Genomic DNA, 15,199 nt, shown 5'->3' on the forward strand with positions numbered 1-15,199 from the left:
GACTTGGAAATTATATTCAAAGGTTCTGTTATAAATAAAGGAGACTAACAGAATTCTAAATACAGATTTTGTCAAAGAGGAATAACTGCCTGAAATTTCTTACAGCTCCTTCCCATTAAGGAGTTCAAATATTTTATAAATAAACAGTTCTCCAAAGAGGAAAAATACCAATACTTTGTAAGGTTCTCTTACAATTAGCATCCAGGGTCTTGATCTTTAGTATCCTGTGCCTGAGAAAACTGGGGAGGGGGGGACACACGACATGACAACCTTCCTGACAATAAATAAATAAATAAATAAATAAAAAACAGTGTCAACACATAAAATAGAGAGCTTTAAAACCCCTGTCCTTTGCAGTATTTTTTTTATCCTGTAATATTACTAGCATCAATACCCATCCTGTAAAGATCATACTGAATGTGACAGTGAGGATTCTGCTGAAATCTGCACTGGGGTTTCTGTCACCGGCAAGAAGAGCACCACAGGAGTATACAGAATATACAGAGATACTAAGACAGATTCCCACTGATCTCAGTGAAGCTAAGACATCATCCTGTATGCTCTTCCATACAGCTGAAGAATGATTTCATATGTAAAGATCCTCACTTAACTACAACCTCCTATAAATCAGAGCTCTCAGCTGCCTGTTCTTCATGCAGCTTGACAGGAGCCTATTGCCAGCCTTACTTTCTCTACACGAGGTGTATATGGCAAAGAATATTATTAGCTTTGATTACATCAGTGTATTTCTAACTGGGGCAGGACCCTGAGCCCACAAGACATTCTCAAGACATTGATTGACTTGGGCTGTGATGGGGCAGCCCAACAGAGAGGATCCTGGGCTTGCTGTACTGGGAGACATGCGCTCCTGAAGTCCAGTCCACACAAAAGTAACCAGCATCTACTTCTGAGCAAAAGCCAAATTATGATACAAACTGCATATGCCTTTCTGCCTCCGTTACACAATTCCTACTGACTTTGTCAGAGGGAACTGTATTTGGAGTAGTTATGGATCTGAGAAATCCTAATTCAGATATGACCTCTGACAACATGACACAGACACCGCTATAATTGTCCGTGTAGTATCCATCCTTGGGAACATACAGGCCTGCATTTTCCAGCAACATCAACCAGATATGCTTTAATCTATTTGCTCCAAAAAAAAAAAAAAAATCCTCTTGACGCATTTGGTTGTTGTCATGTTGTACCTCTGACTTTGTTTCCAAGTTAATTCTTAGTTACTGCTATTGCCCCTGGTACTTTACTTTGCAGGATGTTACCTGGCTTGCTCAAGTCTCACCTGCAGTTCTCTGCCTGTACCCATAAAACAAAAAACACAAAAATGTCCAAGAAGAGTCAAGCAACAGACTAGCTGTTTCCACAGAGATGAAGCAAGAAAGCATTACAAAGCTGAGAACCTTGCCTTGAAAATAAGACTTCTTGCTTTTATGATGTATTTAAGCCCTACTCAGAAACAGCATTTCACCTGCACCAATGTGAAATGCACAGGCTGACAGGTCACCAGGGATCCAAGTATACGGAGCTGCTTTCGGGATTAGGAAGCTATGGTGAGCAAGGGAGACCAAACTTCCTCACACATGCAAACTCAAGATTCAATTTTCTGCAAGATTACCCCCAATAATTAAAAGGTTCTATAATTTATCCTTAAAAGCCAGTGACTACGGGATCCATACGAATCGATCTGTTATCTTTCACCTCCGCATGTACTGTGCACATGCATAACATAGTAATATGGTTTACCAAATGAATGCTGGCGATATTTTCCACTAATTGCAAGAGTTACTAAACTGAACCTTAACTAAAATTAAGTTGACTATTAAAAGCTCAATGAGTAACCCAGCAAACGGAAGTGCTGTATATAGGATTTAGTAAACATGCAAGTGATCTGGCAACCACCAAGACACAATATATTTGCTGAACTTCCTATACCTAAAATTGGTTACATATAATAGTCATACATTCATTATGTATTATGATTTAACACTCACAATACCAGCTCCCTCCTGCAATTGGACAGCAATAGGTTTCTTTATATTACCTTACTATGCTATATCTAACTTGTGCTCTATGTAGTATGCTGGTGTCTTCAGGGAAGTCCAGGAGCAAATCTTCTGCAGTGAAAGAGGTAAAACAGCAAACCAGAAACACTCACAAACTGACAAACTTTATGAATCTGTTTGTCCTTGAAATACCATAGTGGGATTATATGACAAATAATTCAAAAATACAATTGAAATTATGAAAGATGTGCCTAGGAGCCAATGTTTATATGCATTATACTAAAATAAATGTGTTAAATATATGCTTAAAAATTCAAGCATGCTATACTGAAAACACAAAGCTACTGGATTGAAAGTTACAGGATGGTTTAACACATACTCCATTACAGATCTCCCTGTATTAGTTTTAAAAATACATAAATAATATTCTTAGCTATTAAGATGTCATTATCATAGACAGTCCTGCAGATTTTATCTACCTAAATATAAGCATGACATGTTCTTGTAAGAAATATGCATAACAATCATTATTAGATGTTAAGTTTGTGCACTGCATATAGGATTTTTGTGATTGCAGTTTCCAGTTTTTCAAAGAGTACATCTAAATGCATAGTTTCTAGGCTATACCTGTGTAAAAAATATATTTTTTAGGCTCTGCATTGCAGTTTATCGGATTGCACATGCACATAAATTGAAATAGCAATAAATAATATTAAGGTTATAAGTAGTCCAGCTATCTTCGACAAATTAGAAAACTAGGAACTTCCCCAAGAAAAAGTACTGTTTTTTAGGAAAAAGAAAAAGGAAAAAGGGAAAAAGAAAAATGCTCATATCTATTAACATGGAGAAAAAGGAAGAGCAAGCCCCTATACATCTTTTGGCTAAAGAGATTAAATGATTCAGAAGAAATTCTACCAGATTTCCTAAATACCGTCCCCTCACAGATATTTTTAAATTATATACAAGATTTAAAAAAAATACAATGTCAAAAAGAGTCTATGCAGAATTAGGGGAAAGAGTTAAGGTTATTGATTAAAGACTATTTGCTGATAAGGTTGCATCTATTTGAAATGGGATAGCATTTGGGACTACTCGAACAAAAGTCTACAGAAAACTGATAAATCAAGGAACTGAGCAGGATTTAAACAAACAACAGACATGGGTAAGAACACACAAAATGTCAGGAGTACAGCTAAGAAATAAGTGATGGCACAGGACCACTTAGTCAGCTACTAACGAGACATTATTTGCTTTTGCCTCTGCAAAGCGAGACAGCTATCAGTCCAGCCACGGCTCGAGGAAATTCTTGAGACTGCAGTCCTAAAAAGTGATTATTATTTCTGGGATTGCACGCAGAACACCCCAACAAGTGTACTTTTCAGAAAAATGAAAATCTGCCACGTAGCACTGACAGGTGCAATCCTGTGTGACTCCTCACAGAAGAGTCTGAACAAGTTCTACACTCACAACTGCTGTTACAAAATACAAAGGCCTGCATTCTCCAAGGAAGCCTCTAGGTGCAGTAATAATTTTACATCCCAGTACCCAACTTTTAGAGGCTCTGACTGTACAAATGAGCCCTCAGCCCTGTTAGCTGCTCCTGAGTCTCATGGCAGCAAATTCATGAGTGGCCATCACCAAGCAGGGAACAGTCCAAGACTGCCAGAAGGCTACGCTGCATCTGAAGTCTCACCTCTACTCTAGGACCTATATGCTTATACAGCAACACTCAGATTTCTCCATTTTGACATCTTTTTCAAAGTTCCCAGGCTGCTCCTGAAATAAACTTTGTGAAGAGTCCTTCCCTAGAAGGACAATTGGAAAAAGTGGGATACATCACACACAGAGAGCCACCATTTTGCAAGAGGAGCTCGTGCTTTCTGAAGTCTGCCAGGACACGGGGGAAAAGATGGGAGCAGAGAGGCTCAACCTTGTCAGGATGGAAGTGCTTGAGAACATCCAAAGCAGATCTCTGGCCACCTGGGAAAGCTGGATATTGAAAATGTAGACACTCAAATAGGTTAGGCATCTTCTAAGGTTAGGTGGCAGTTCAGCGGGGATATCGAGGATCTCAGTTTGGCCTTTCAATGCCTAAATCCCACTTAAGTCCCACTTAAAGCATCTAATCCTTTTGTGGATCTGGGCCTAAAGCCCTGCCAGGAAGAAGAGAGTCTACGCATGCAAAAGCTCATGGTCAATGACAGTCTAGCTCTGTTAAAACTAAAATACACAAAGAACAACCTTATTCTGTACAAAGGAATAATGCAGAATAATGAAAGATGTGTTTTAGTCACGTAAATGTAATGACAAGTTCATCTACCTGATTCTGAACGCAGTCCTCTCTTTACTCCCCACAAAAGTTTTCCTGACCTGGAGAACTTTATAACCCATAAATCATAGGACTTTGATAATCCATGGGAAGAAGTATACTTGGAAATGTCCAAAAGACTGAGTCCTCAAAAAGCTTCACTTACCCACATCAGCTAAGAAGTAAAACTAGAAACCAATGGAAATTTAGAAAAACACTGTACTGCTTACACAGAGTTAATAATTTAAAGAACAATGTTCTGTCACTCAGTGACCAAATAGTTTGCTATGCTTCATGAAATTCAGTAGTTTCAGTCCAGTTCTTGATAGCCAGGAGTCCACCTGACATGAACTCCCATATTATTTCTCACTTACCTGCACCACCACTGGCATTTTCAACAATGAAGTAAAGTTTGAGCAGGCCTAAACACCAGTTTAATCTCTATCTCCTGCACCACTTGAATTTTGTTGACAGAATGGTTGATGTGATATTTCCATGCCTAAAAGCTATCTAATTGATAAAAGCAGTCTTTAAATAAAAATCATAGATTAGGATTACAAACATAAAATACAACTTTATATTATTGTTTTGTCTTACTGTGTTTATAAGGGACATTACAATTAATTATTACCAATTATTTTAATAGTATGTATTTCTGCTAGTCCCCAAATACTTCCACCTAGCATTGCAACATTTACCTTACTGCATTCACTGAGACTTCAAGTGAAATACTAGGGTCTCTATTTTTGGGATTCAAATCCTTTGCTTCAAATGCGAATTCTGGTCTAAGTGTTCTGCAGGCACTCACCAACACAACACCTGAACTTCATAAACTGTGAGAGGAACGGGGACTTGCCTCCCAGTTCTTCCTACCTGCGGATGGGGAAAGAGTTCTGGGAGCTCATCCACTAGCTGCTGAAAGTTTTACATTACAAAATCAGTATTTGATGCAAAATACGTGAGAGTAAACAAGCACGTATGTCACAGATTGCAATGATGCCAAAGATATTTTGAGCAAAGGAAAACCACCCAATGTCCCATACCAGCAAAGTTCATGGAAGCAGTGTGCGATCCTTCCTTCCTGAATACTTCACTATTTTTCCAGATTGAAGCCTGGTTTCTTCTGCCAGGCGCACTGATCCTTACTTCCCCCACCTGTTTTTCAAGGGGTGCAAGAATTATTAAGAGTTCATAATGATCCCATGGTAAAGAGCCCAGTGTACTTTCCCCAGGTCACTTCGATATTGGTCTCAAGTCTCACTGCTTTCATCAACATGTTACTTTCAGTTCTGGATCCCTGCTGTGCTGTGTATGCAAAGTTAAGATGGTACCTTTTCCATCAATTCACCTTCTTTACCTTTTTGGTAAAAATTTAGTATAGTTATAGGTCTAATTTATAGCAATGTCCACTCTGTCACCACCCCCAATACACTGTTAACAATGACATAAACAAACAATAGAAAATATTTTGTAATTTGGCTTTTTTTTTTCATATATTCCTGTTCAAGAGCTTTCCTTCCCCTCACTTTTCAAAGTTGTGGGTGTTATTTATTTATTTATTTTATTTGTTCTCAGTAGAAGTCAGTCTATTTTTGCCTGTATGAAGTGAGTGACCTGCTGTTAATCTATGTATAAACTAAATCTTACCTTTCTGACTCATACAAGCAATCCCACCCATTTTGACAAGTCATCTCAGAACAAGGAAAGCAAGATTTGTCCTGTATCTACTGGCATGTTTTCAGTTGCAGCCTAAGCTTGACAGAGGTTGGCCAGCTTGAACAGACTGATAAAAAATTATTTAAAATACTTTTGGTTTTAAACAGTCTATGACTAGACCTAGTGCTAATTTTTCAAATAATGTAAGTGTTATGAAAAGCAAATACGCAAACACTTAGGTCAATATGCTGCAAGGTGACGATTCTGCCTATGGAACATTAAGAGTTAAAATTCTGGAGCAGTTTAGGGGACTGTGGAAGTCATGAATTTAGATTCATACTGATTTGAACTGTTATATTAAACAAAGCACAAAGTTATTTTTGTTTGCATTTCTGACCAACTGCTATTATTTTTCCAGGTTCCTTCTGAAAAGAGCGTGTGGTTAGCAGAGGCATGACAGGGAAGTTGCACCCAAGAACAAATTAATGAAGAAATATTAATGGAATGCAGCAGGCTTGGGGAGAGCCCAATTTACACAGAGAAAGTGCAGGGACATTTGTGCCTGCGTACACATGGACGTAGCAAGGCTTGAATAGTGCATGCACACGGAAAAGGATTTGGTTATGGTTAGAATTTGTGAGTGACAGCCATGTGACAGCTGGGAGTCAGCAAAGATTTTGTAGGGATGGAAATTCTTGAGATAGGACACACGACTGCTCATGCGATCTGCATGTGCCTATCATCATGCTGTATTATAATAGCTGACACTCCGGTGTACCAGTTATCCAAAAGAGAGAGGCTATAAATTAGGAAGAGGATTTAAGGAATGGTGGATGAGAAATGAAAGTCATAACATTTGAAAACGAAGGGATAAATATAACTTGTTTTCCTGTTATCAAAACAAGCAAACAATTTCCAACCAAACCACACAACAGCACAAAGACTCGCATTTCTATGATTTATCGTTAGTGACAGGTTATTATTTCCTTAGAATACATATTTTTTTTCCCCTTTCTAACTTACCTAAAAAGGCCTTGATCCTACAAACACTTACACGAGTACTTAATTTTATGCACGCGAATAATCCCACTGATTACAGTTACTCGTACATTTTTGGGATCAGGGCCTAAGCCGTAACGTGCAATTAAGCACAGGCATTTCCAAAGGGCTGCTTCATTTTCCCTTCTGTGGGTCTCACGCAAACATGAAGCTCGTGGAGACGCACAATTTAAATCAAACCTGCAAAACTGAAATACTTTCCCTTTAACACTGAATTCAAGCCGATACAGTATCACATGACCTTTACCGTAATTTCTATTAAAATCATTTCATGTCTGGTTGCTTCTGCTATCCTGGCTCATTTGTATTGTTTACAACAAGTCATTGCTCTCGACAGTTAGTGGTGGCTGAATCCATGGTTACCAGTTTTTACATTCACTAGTTAAATGGAATGCAGCTCTTCTGGGGGGTTTCGTGGAGAAAGCTCTTAAGAAACCACAATCCAGCCATCAATCAGGCTAACCTGGGAGAAATTAATCTTATAAACATAAGGATTGTTGCATATTAAAAATTTATTGAAAGGGAGCTCCAGGCTTTTATTAGTTGTAGTCGCAAAAGTGGACAGGTTCGGCTCTGACTTAGTGCACGGAGGACTTGGTTCCGTGGTCTACATCTGACATTCATCCATGTTGTGCCTTCTCTGGCGCTCACTGCTAATAAAACTATACTGTTTAGAGGCTTTAAAAAAAAAAAATCTCAAACACTTATTTTACCAGAAATGTGCTCAGAATATAAATAGTGCTTAAATACAGGTTTAACCAGACTGCAGTCCCAGCAAAGTAACTTAAACATACACATACAGGATAGTAAAACACAAAACAGACAGCTTTGAGTAGAATTCAATTAAGACAAAAAATACCCCAACACTGGAACATTGCTAATGAGTAAATTAAGCCGCAAAAATAAATGTATTTTATTGCTACCTAAGAATAATGCACGCTAATTCCATTTGCCCTGTTATTTATAGTTTGTCATAGGGTGGGGTTGCCAAAATCAGAAAGCAAAGAGAAAACTTATTTGCACAATGGATACCAAAATCATTTAAAATGCCTAAAAACATAAGAAAAGTTCTCCACGGTTTGATGGCTACAATAATTGTCCCACAAGCTACATGAGAGCAACAAATAGTTAAATCAAACATATTACTAGCTCATCTACTGCAAAGTCACTGTATCAGAAGCCCGAATTGATTTGTTTCCTTAGAACAAATTGAAAATGAATGTAACATAACATCTGAAAAAAAAACCCTACTGCACTGCTAATCGGATATTGTATAATGGTTGATTGCAGCTTTGCTCTGTGCTATTGCTGCCTATAGCATACATACTTACAGGTTCTGGGTTCTTCCAAGAGTTTGGTGCAGTTTCAAGGACAAATGTCTTAAGGAAGTCTTTCTACTGTGCAGCAGTGATCCTAGCTCTGATCTCATTACATGAGCAAAGTGCTAAATCTGACAATATAAAGGAAACTTCCTGTGTGAAGAAGAAATCTTGGAAAGTCTCGGGGTTAAAAAGGCTGCTTAAATGTGCTGGTTGATTTGCTCCCTAGTTGTGTATACACAGTAGCAGCTGATCTCTGTTTGCAGCCCTGCAGAAAGAAACCTTTGCTGAAAACCAATGGCATCACATTTCAGTGGAGCTATTGCCAGGCTCTGGAGAGCAGAGCAACCTTTGACAACTTCACCCAGTCCGAATCACTGGGGCTTGCTGCATGTCCTGAAGGACTTCTGAAGCTGTAGTTTTACTCTATTATTTCTATTAATTCTGATCTGAAATTCTCGCTTGCCACAACAAAAGCAAAAAAGTCTCATTTGCTGTAAGAGGAGGTTTTGCCTGTGTCAGGACTACAAACTGCAGAATTTGCCACTGTATCTTTTGCTTTGCCCTGATTGCAGATGAGGAGCTGCTAGCTGCGCCCAAAAGCATTTTATGCGTTAGAATTGTTAAATAAGTGCAATGGGCATCTCATTTATCTTAAATTCATCCCAAACCTGCCCTGTATCAGTCACACGTGCCCCAGCTGTTTTTTATTGTGATACAGAATACAAACTAACAGATTTGGGGAGAGGGAGGAGGCTGATTCTTCTATTTAATATCCTTTTTTTAATTATTATTATTATTTATTTTTTTTACACCCTATTAACATGGTCCCCTGTTGGACCAGAACTGTGGAGCCCCGTGGCCCAAATTTGGCAAAGTTTGGGATTCTGACCAAGGTCACACTGTGACTCCAAGCATCTGCCAGCACCACCCCTGCCCACAGCTCAGCACCCCAGCACTGAGGACGGGCGGGCAGAACCTGGGGCTGTTCCTCCAGCGCTTACCAGTGTCCACGTGAACTAATAAAACCAGAAAAGTGACATTTAAAAATATATCTGCTTAGAGCTGCTTCAGCTCCTAAACCAGGAAGCAACGTTTGATTTTAAATAATTATCAACAATTAATTCCAATTTAATTGCCTCAGCACTTAGCCCAGGGTAATGCTCAGAAGAATAAACGTGACCACACGTCCCCCGCACCCATGTCCAGAGCGTGACCAAAGAGCTTGCATGCTGCTTTCCAGGAGGGACTTACTTCTCCCCACAGGACAACCAGCAACCCTAAGAAACAGAATTCAGAAGAGTGCCCTTTACAAGTGCACCACCACAGAGTTTGGTTAGGAGTAGCTAAGGTTTTTTTTCTGGGTATTTTTAAGACAGATTATTCACCACCCTCTTTTCCCCTTGGGCGCTATGACTATTCTAGCTCCTAATATATCGTGTGTTATTTCTTTAATATTTTGAACTTTATTCCAAAGGGCAGAAAGCAAAACTGACAGTACATCAAGACAGCAGGCTCAGTGATTCAAACAGGAAAATAATTGAGAACCTGTTCACACACAATGTCTGAGCACGCACGTTGCACACGCATGCACACTTGCAAGCACAAACAAGTATGAGGGGTTCTGCCCCAATTTTCAGGGGTACTCATAGTTCATGTTCTTGGATTAAGAAAGTACCGACAAGAAACATACATCTTCACCCTGGAGAGACAGGGCAAGCAAGGGAACTGCCACCCCAGCGGTGGAGTTGGGTCCTTTTCAGCCTCTGCCACTGGACTGGCTGTGTAACCTTCAACACATCGCCTTTCCTCTCCATTCTGAAACCAGAGCCATTAAATGTATGCACATTGCAAAAGCAAGGTTTCTCTGCCTCCGTTGCTCAAGTTGTGAGACAGGGATTGCATGTTGGAGAGAGGTAATGGACTAAAACCTGAGCTCCTGAGTCCAGCTCCGAGCTGTGCCATAAGAGCAGCAGTGACCTTGGACAACCTGCTCTCTGTGCTCCAGTACCCAACCTGCTGCCCAGGCTTTACATACTTTGCTCTCAACCTTTGTCCACCTGGTCTCATTTGGCCGTAATTCGGCAGGAAAGTTTTTTTGTTTTGTTTTGTTTTGTTTTGTTTTGTTTTTCCTGTTAGAAATTCAGCACAAAGTAAAACAAACTCTTTTTGGCAGGTGGAATTCAAGACACTTTTTTAAGACAAGCAGTAAAACCCCAGTGGAGGGAGGAATTTCAGTGAATGAAGTTTCTTCACCAAGAGCCCCTAAATACCCATGTGTACACGGACAGTCTGGATCTTCCAAATTCTGCACAAGGAGAGTAATCCAGACCTATGCAGCAGCCCTACCCCCACCAAACTAGAACCTGTCAAGGCTGGAGGATGTCCTCTCAGGGACAGATTCTGCTTCTCCTTAAATCTCCTACACAATCGTGTCCCATCCATCACAACTATGGATCCATTAACACTGCTCCTTCAACTCTTCTTTAAAAATGCACACATCCCAACCACATGGGACATGGGATTTGCAAAAGTATTTATTCTCCCAGTCTTTCCAACTATACCTCAATCTGCAACCTTCTGTTTGTCCTTATTAACCCCTTTCTGGCTTTCTCACTGAGTTTTGTTTTCACAGAGTGGTATAAGGCAAGGAGTGCAGTCACAACCCAAAGTCCATTTTCCAGCCTGCAAAGGACAGCAAAAGACTGCCCAGCTGTTAAGGAAAGGCCACAAAAAATGTTTGGAGAGGATGGGAAGCAAGAGTTAGGAGAGAAACAAAGAAGGGGAAGCCTTCTTTGAGCATACTCGGTGTCAGAGGCTGTATGCCCCCAGCCCTCCTCCATCCATGTCCAGGGTCAAGGATAGAAACCAACTAGAAAACCAACCCCATGCTCCTCCAGGGTGGTACTGGTGCCAGAGGTGGGCCAGGCCAGGCCTTCCTTACTTCCATCAGCCGCGACCATCTACAAAGCTCTCTTATTTAATTCAGACAGGTCCTAAAGTTAAAATGACTGCCTTCTGAGGATGTCTTTGAAGACTAATACTACAAACAAATGGTGCAAATTCTCAGTTGTTGCGTATTTTAAAACCCTGTTTCCAGGAGCTGAGCAATAATATATCACCTTTCTCTTTTAAAAAGGGATTTCTGGCTATTGCAATAAAAAAGGAATTACTGAAAGTAACCACAATAAAACACAAGTCCAACAGACACACCATGACACTTTTAAAAGTCAGATCTTTTACCTAGTCTCCGAATTTTCAGCAGCAATACTATTTTTAATTATCCATCTGTGACTGAAATAGGAATACATAGAGTAGTGAGGGCTACACCTGAAAGTGGGTGGAAGACCAGACCCCATGAAACAGCCCTATCTCTTTTATTCAGAGGCTCAGCACTTTGCTTGAACATCAAGTCCCAAACTTGGTTCATCCAGACCCTATCTAATTTCTGCACAGATCCTGAATGTGTCCTATCCCCAGGCTGTCCATATACACATTAACTGCAACTATTGGATTTTCTTTCTAGCAGTTTAATACGTTTGGATCCTTGTCAGTGAAAGGAACACTTTCCTCATCCTCACTCAAGTCTCTATCCTCCTCTCATGGAAATTCCTCCGCAAAAGTCACTTGTCCCTTTTCATCTATTAAGACTTTAAAACAAAACTAATGCAATCACCCAGAGACTTGTATGCCTAAGCTCTGTGCTGTTCAAACCTGCAGATCTGCACCACCTGATCAGTCAGGATTCTCCTTCCTGTTTTATTTACTATAGTCATATTTTGTACTATGTGTGCAATTAAAATTGTGTGTGTGTGTGTGTGTGTGTGTGTGTGTGTGTGTGGTGGTGGGGGCATTCATACTGTTCTTGTCTTTTATTTGCTCCCTAAAGCATCCAGCATATTTTGAAACCAATATAAGTGATAACATAGATGTAAATATTGCCATGGAGGCATCACAATAAATGTGACATCTGAAATAATTCATTCAAGGTGTCTAGATCCAATTTAAATCCTTTCCCAGTTTTAACCAAGGCTTCACAACCAGATGTACTTAAGCCAAGGTGTACGACTTCATGCTACGCTGGTAATCCATGCTAACTAGGAAATAAATTTTCAGTGATTAAGTTGAATTGTTCGTACAAAACGCCAGCTTCAGCTTTTCACCCATACAAAATAGCTTGGAAAATATATACTGCATGTGTTTATTATAGCTACAGTTGCTATGAACATCTATAACTCTCCAACAATTTCTTTGATTTATGTTCAAAAACATACAGGGCATGAAATGATGCCTGCAACCTTACATTTCCCTCAAGAACATTGTGGGGAGAAGATATATTCCAAAACATCATGTTAGATTCCTTGTTATGTCTCCTTTTTAAAATAAATGTATGATAATCAATTACACATGCTTCAAAGCAACTGCCACTAGATTCCCCAACAGAAAAGCTGTTTGAGAAAAGTTCCATTTTCTTTTCCCCTAATGGTTGAGTTACAATATGAGATCTTACTCAGATATTAAAGGCAAAAATTGTGTTACACAGGATAGGCCCTGCTCAGCTTGTATATGCATGTGCAGGTTTGTGCATGCCGAGACTTGACTTAGAACACGGTTTTCAGCAAAGAAGCATCTTCACTGATCAGTATGCCAGCAAAAAGCATGTGCCTGTGAAGAGCTCGTCTCCTAATCTCCTTCTCATGCCTACTTCTGCCCATTTGCAGAAATTCAACTGATGTCAAAAGAACGATACGGACAAAATGTTAATGTATCAGGCTCAACTTTCCTTTCAACCTCAGTATGCAAAACGCTCATTTAAGAAGTCCATCCCATTGTGGCTTCCACCAGAAATGCAAACCTGCAGATGTTGATAGCACCATCAATTAAGCTGAATGGGACCTTTGCCATTAATGCTGGTGCACATGAGCTTCAACTTTCCACATCTGCCCAAAATCCACGCAGAGGCTGAAGTGAGTGATTTCTCCAGGGTACTGAAGCCAATGGGTTATATGCCATTAACAGGTGAGCATAATATGGGTGCTATCTCTGCAGCTTGGCACAGGGACAGGGGCAGAATCCTGAGAGATGCTCAGGATGAGAGAGAGAGAGAGCAATGAATGCATGTAGCACCTGGTACTGGTCAGGAAAAGGCCAGGATCTTTTATCTCCCCTGCACCAGGCCATTTGTTCTGCCTTCACTCCAAGAGGTAGTTTCCATTCCCCATGTCCTGGGGTTGGGCTACACTGCCAACCAGACACCTAGCAAACAGTACGGATATTGGACTGGGTAGGACAAGCCCCTCAAAGGACGGCTGACACCTGCTGGCACTGAGGTTCAAATGACTATAGAATAAAATGGACCTAAGACTTGTTTTAAATAAAACATGGCCCTGTTCACCAGTGCAAGTGTGCAAAATGTGCTTGCCCAACATGGAAAGAGAAACAAACTCACTACACCCATTTTTTTTTCTGTCTTCCTTTGAATCGGACTCTAAAAGAATGAAAAATCACATGAGAGGGAGTATTTGCTTGCACCCCCTTCTAACCGTAGCACCAGTGTAGAGTGTCCATTGCCCACGCAGCCCCTGCCAGATAGCATCAACAGTTGTTCTCCTATTTTCACAGCAGGAAATAAGCAGGTACTAGCTGTATAGGAAGAATCGGGATGAATCTAGGTCAAAATCAAAGCAAGACTGCTCTGTCCATTTGACAAAACTCACATGCATACACAATAGCCATGCAAAAACAAAGCACTTGCTTGTAATGTTATCTCTCTTTAGGCTGCTAAATAAGTGTGCAAACATTGTGCTACTTGGAGAAAAGACAGCATTCCTTTTGTGTGACTTCTGAAAAGGCATTTTAAATCAATCTAAAATTGCAATATTGGGAAATTTTAAAATCATTATTTCAAACAGGCAGACTTGAAAGGGTCTCTTGTTCATGGGTAAATCTGCAGTTAGTTTTTCTAGTACTAGTGGTTCAATCGAAAGATTCGCCAACTGCCCCCTGGAGAAAACTGAAGATCTGCATTTAAATGGAGATATAGTATTTCCAAATGCACAGTACCTGGAAGGCAGATACTGTCAAGGTTTCTTAGTGAGTGGATCTCAAATTGTATTAGGTACATTTCAGTGCTGTAACTATCCCCATTCTGTAGGACTGGGGCTATTTCCATATCATTTTCCTGCGTGCATGCTTTGTAATATTTGTCCTGATAAGTCAAAATTAAACCCCGATCTGCAACAAAGCCCTCACAGACTAACAACAAGGAATTACAACCTTATATATAATTTTCTGATATGCACAATGAAGACAATATTAGATAGCTTGGCTAGAAATCTTAAATAATTGAAAAGTATGATGACTTAATAGAGTAGTAAGCTTGGTTTACAATGCAGCCAATTTAGAGCCATAAAAACACTGTGTAAAATTTTTATCTTGTGGTTGACCATTACATATCCTATTTATTATTCCAAAGTATTTCGACAGCATTTTTTCTTCATTAATGTGGCTGCTGGCATTTAGCACCCACTCTGAATGCACGTGATTTTCCTGGAACAGCTTTAAGAAAAGAAAACAAAAATTGAGCAGACCACGACAGACTTGTTCCTCATTACAACGTGCATCTTTTCACATGCTGACTTGAACCGACTTCGTGTGCTGTAAAATATGTTCAAAACCGCTGAGACTTGAATATACTAAATCAAAGCCTTATGCGTAAAGTGAAAACGACCGGTGTAACACATCAGAGGCAAAATAAATAAATAAATAAATAATCAAACCTCAGGAATACTTTGTTGCTTATGTACACCAGTTCAAAGAGCAGTGTTCCTGTTAGG

General features: G+C 39.8%; 1 protein-coding gene across 19 annotated transcripts in view; it reads right to left on the reverse strand.

Annotated features, from left to right (window-relative positions):
* ESRRG (estrogen related receptor gamma) overlaps positions 1–15,199 on the reverse strand; it is a 404,916-nt gene that overhangs the window by 368,078 nt on the left and 21,639 nt on the right. Inside the window, exon 1 of one of the 19 annotated variants that reach the window (XM_084512425.1) lies at positions 8,376–8,553. The exons of 16 other annotated variants lie outside the window; for them this stretch is intronic. In XM_084512425.1, coding sequence (XP_084368551.1) covers positions 8,376–8,473 — 98 coding nt within the window. In that variant the 5' untranslated portion in view covers positions 8,474–8,553. Of the gene's footprint in view, positions 1–8,375; positions 8,554–15,199 lie in introns of those variants that run through there. 2 more of the 19 variants (XM_084512453.1, XM_084512437.1) reach the window with 2 other exon arrangements.

This window comes from Aythya ferina (assembly GCF_964211825.1).
Source record: "Aythya ferina genome assembly, chromosome: 3".
Lineage (NCBI taxonomy): Eukaryota > Metazoa > Chordata > Aves > Anseriformes > Anatidae > Aythya > Aythya ferina.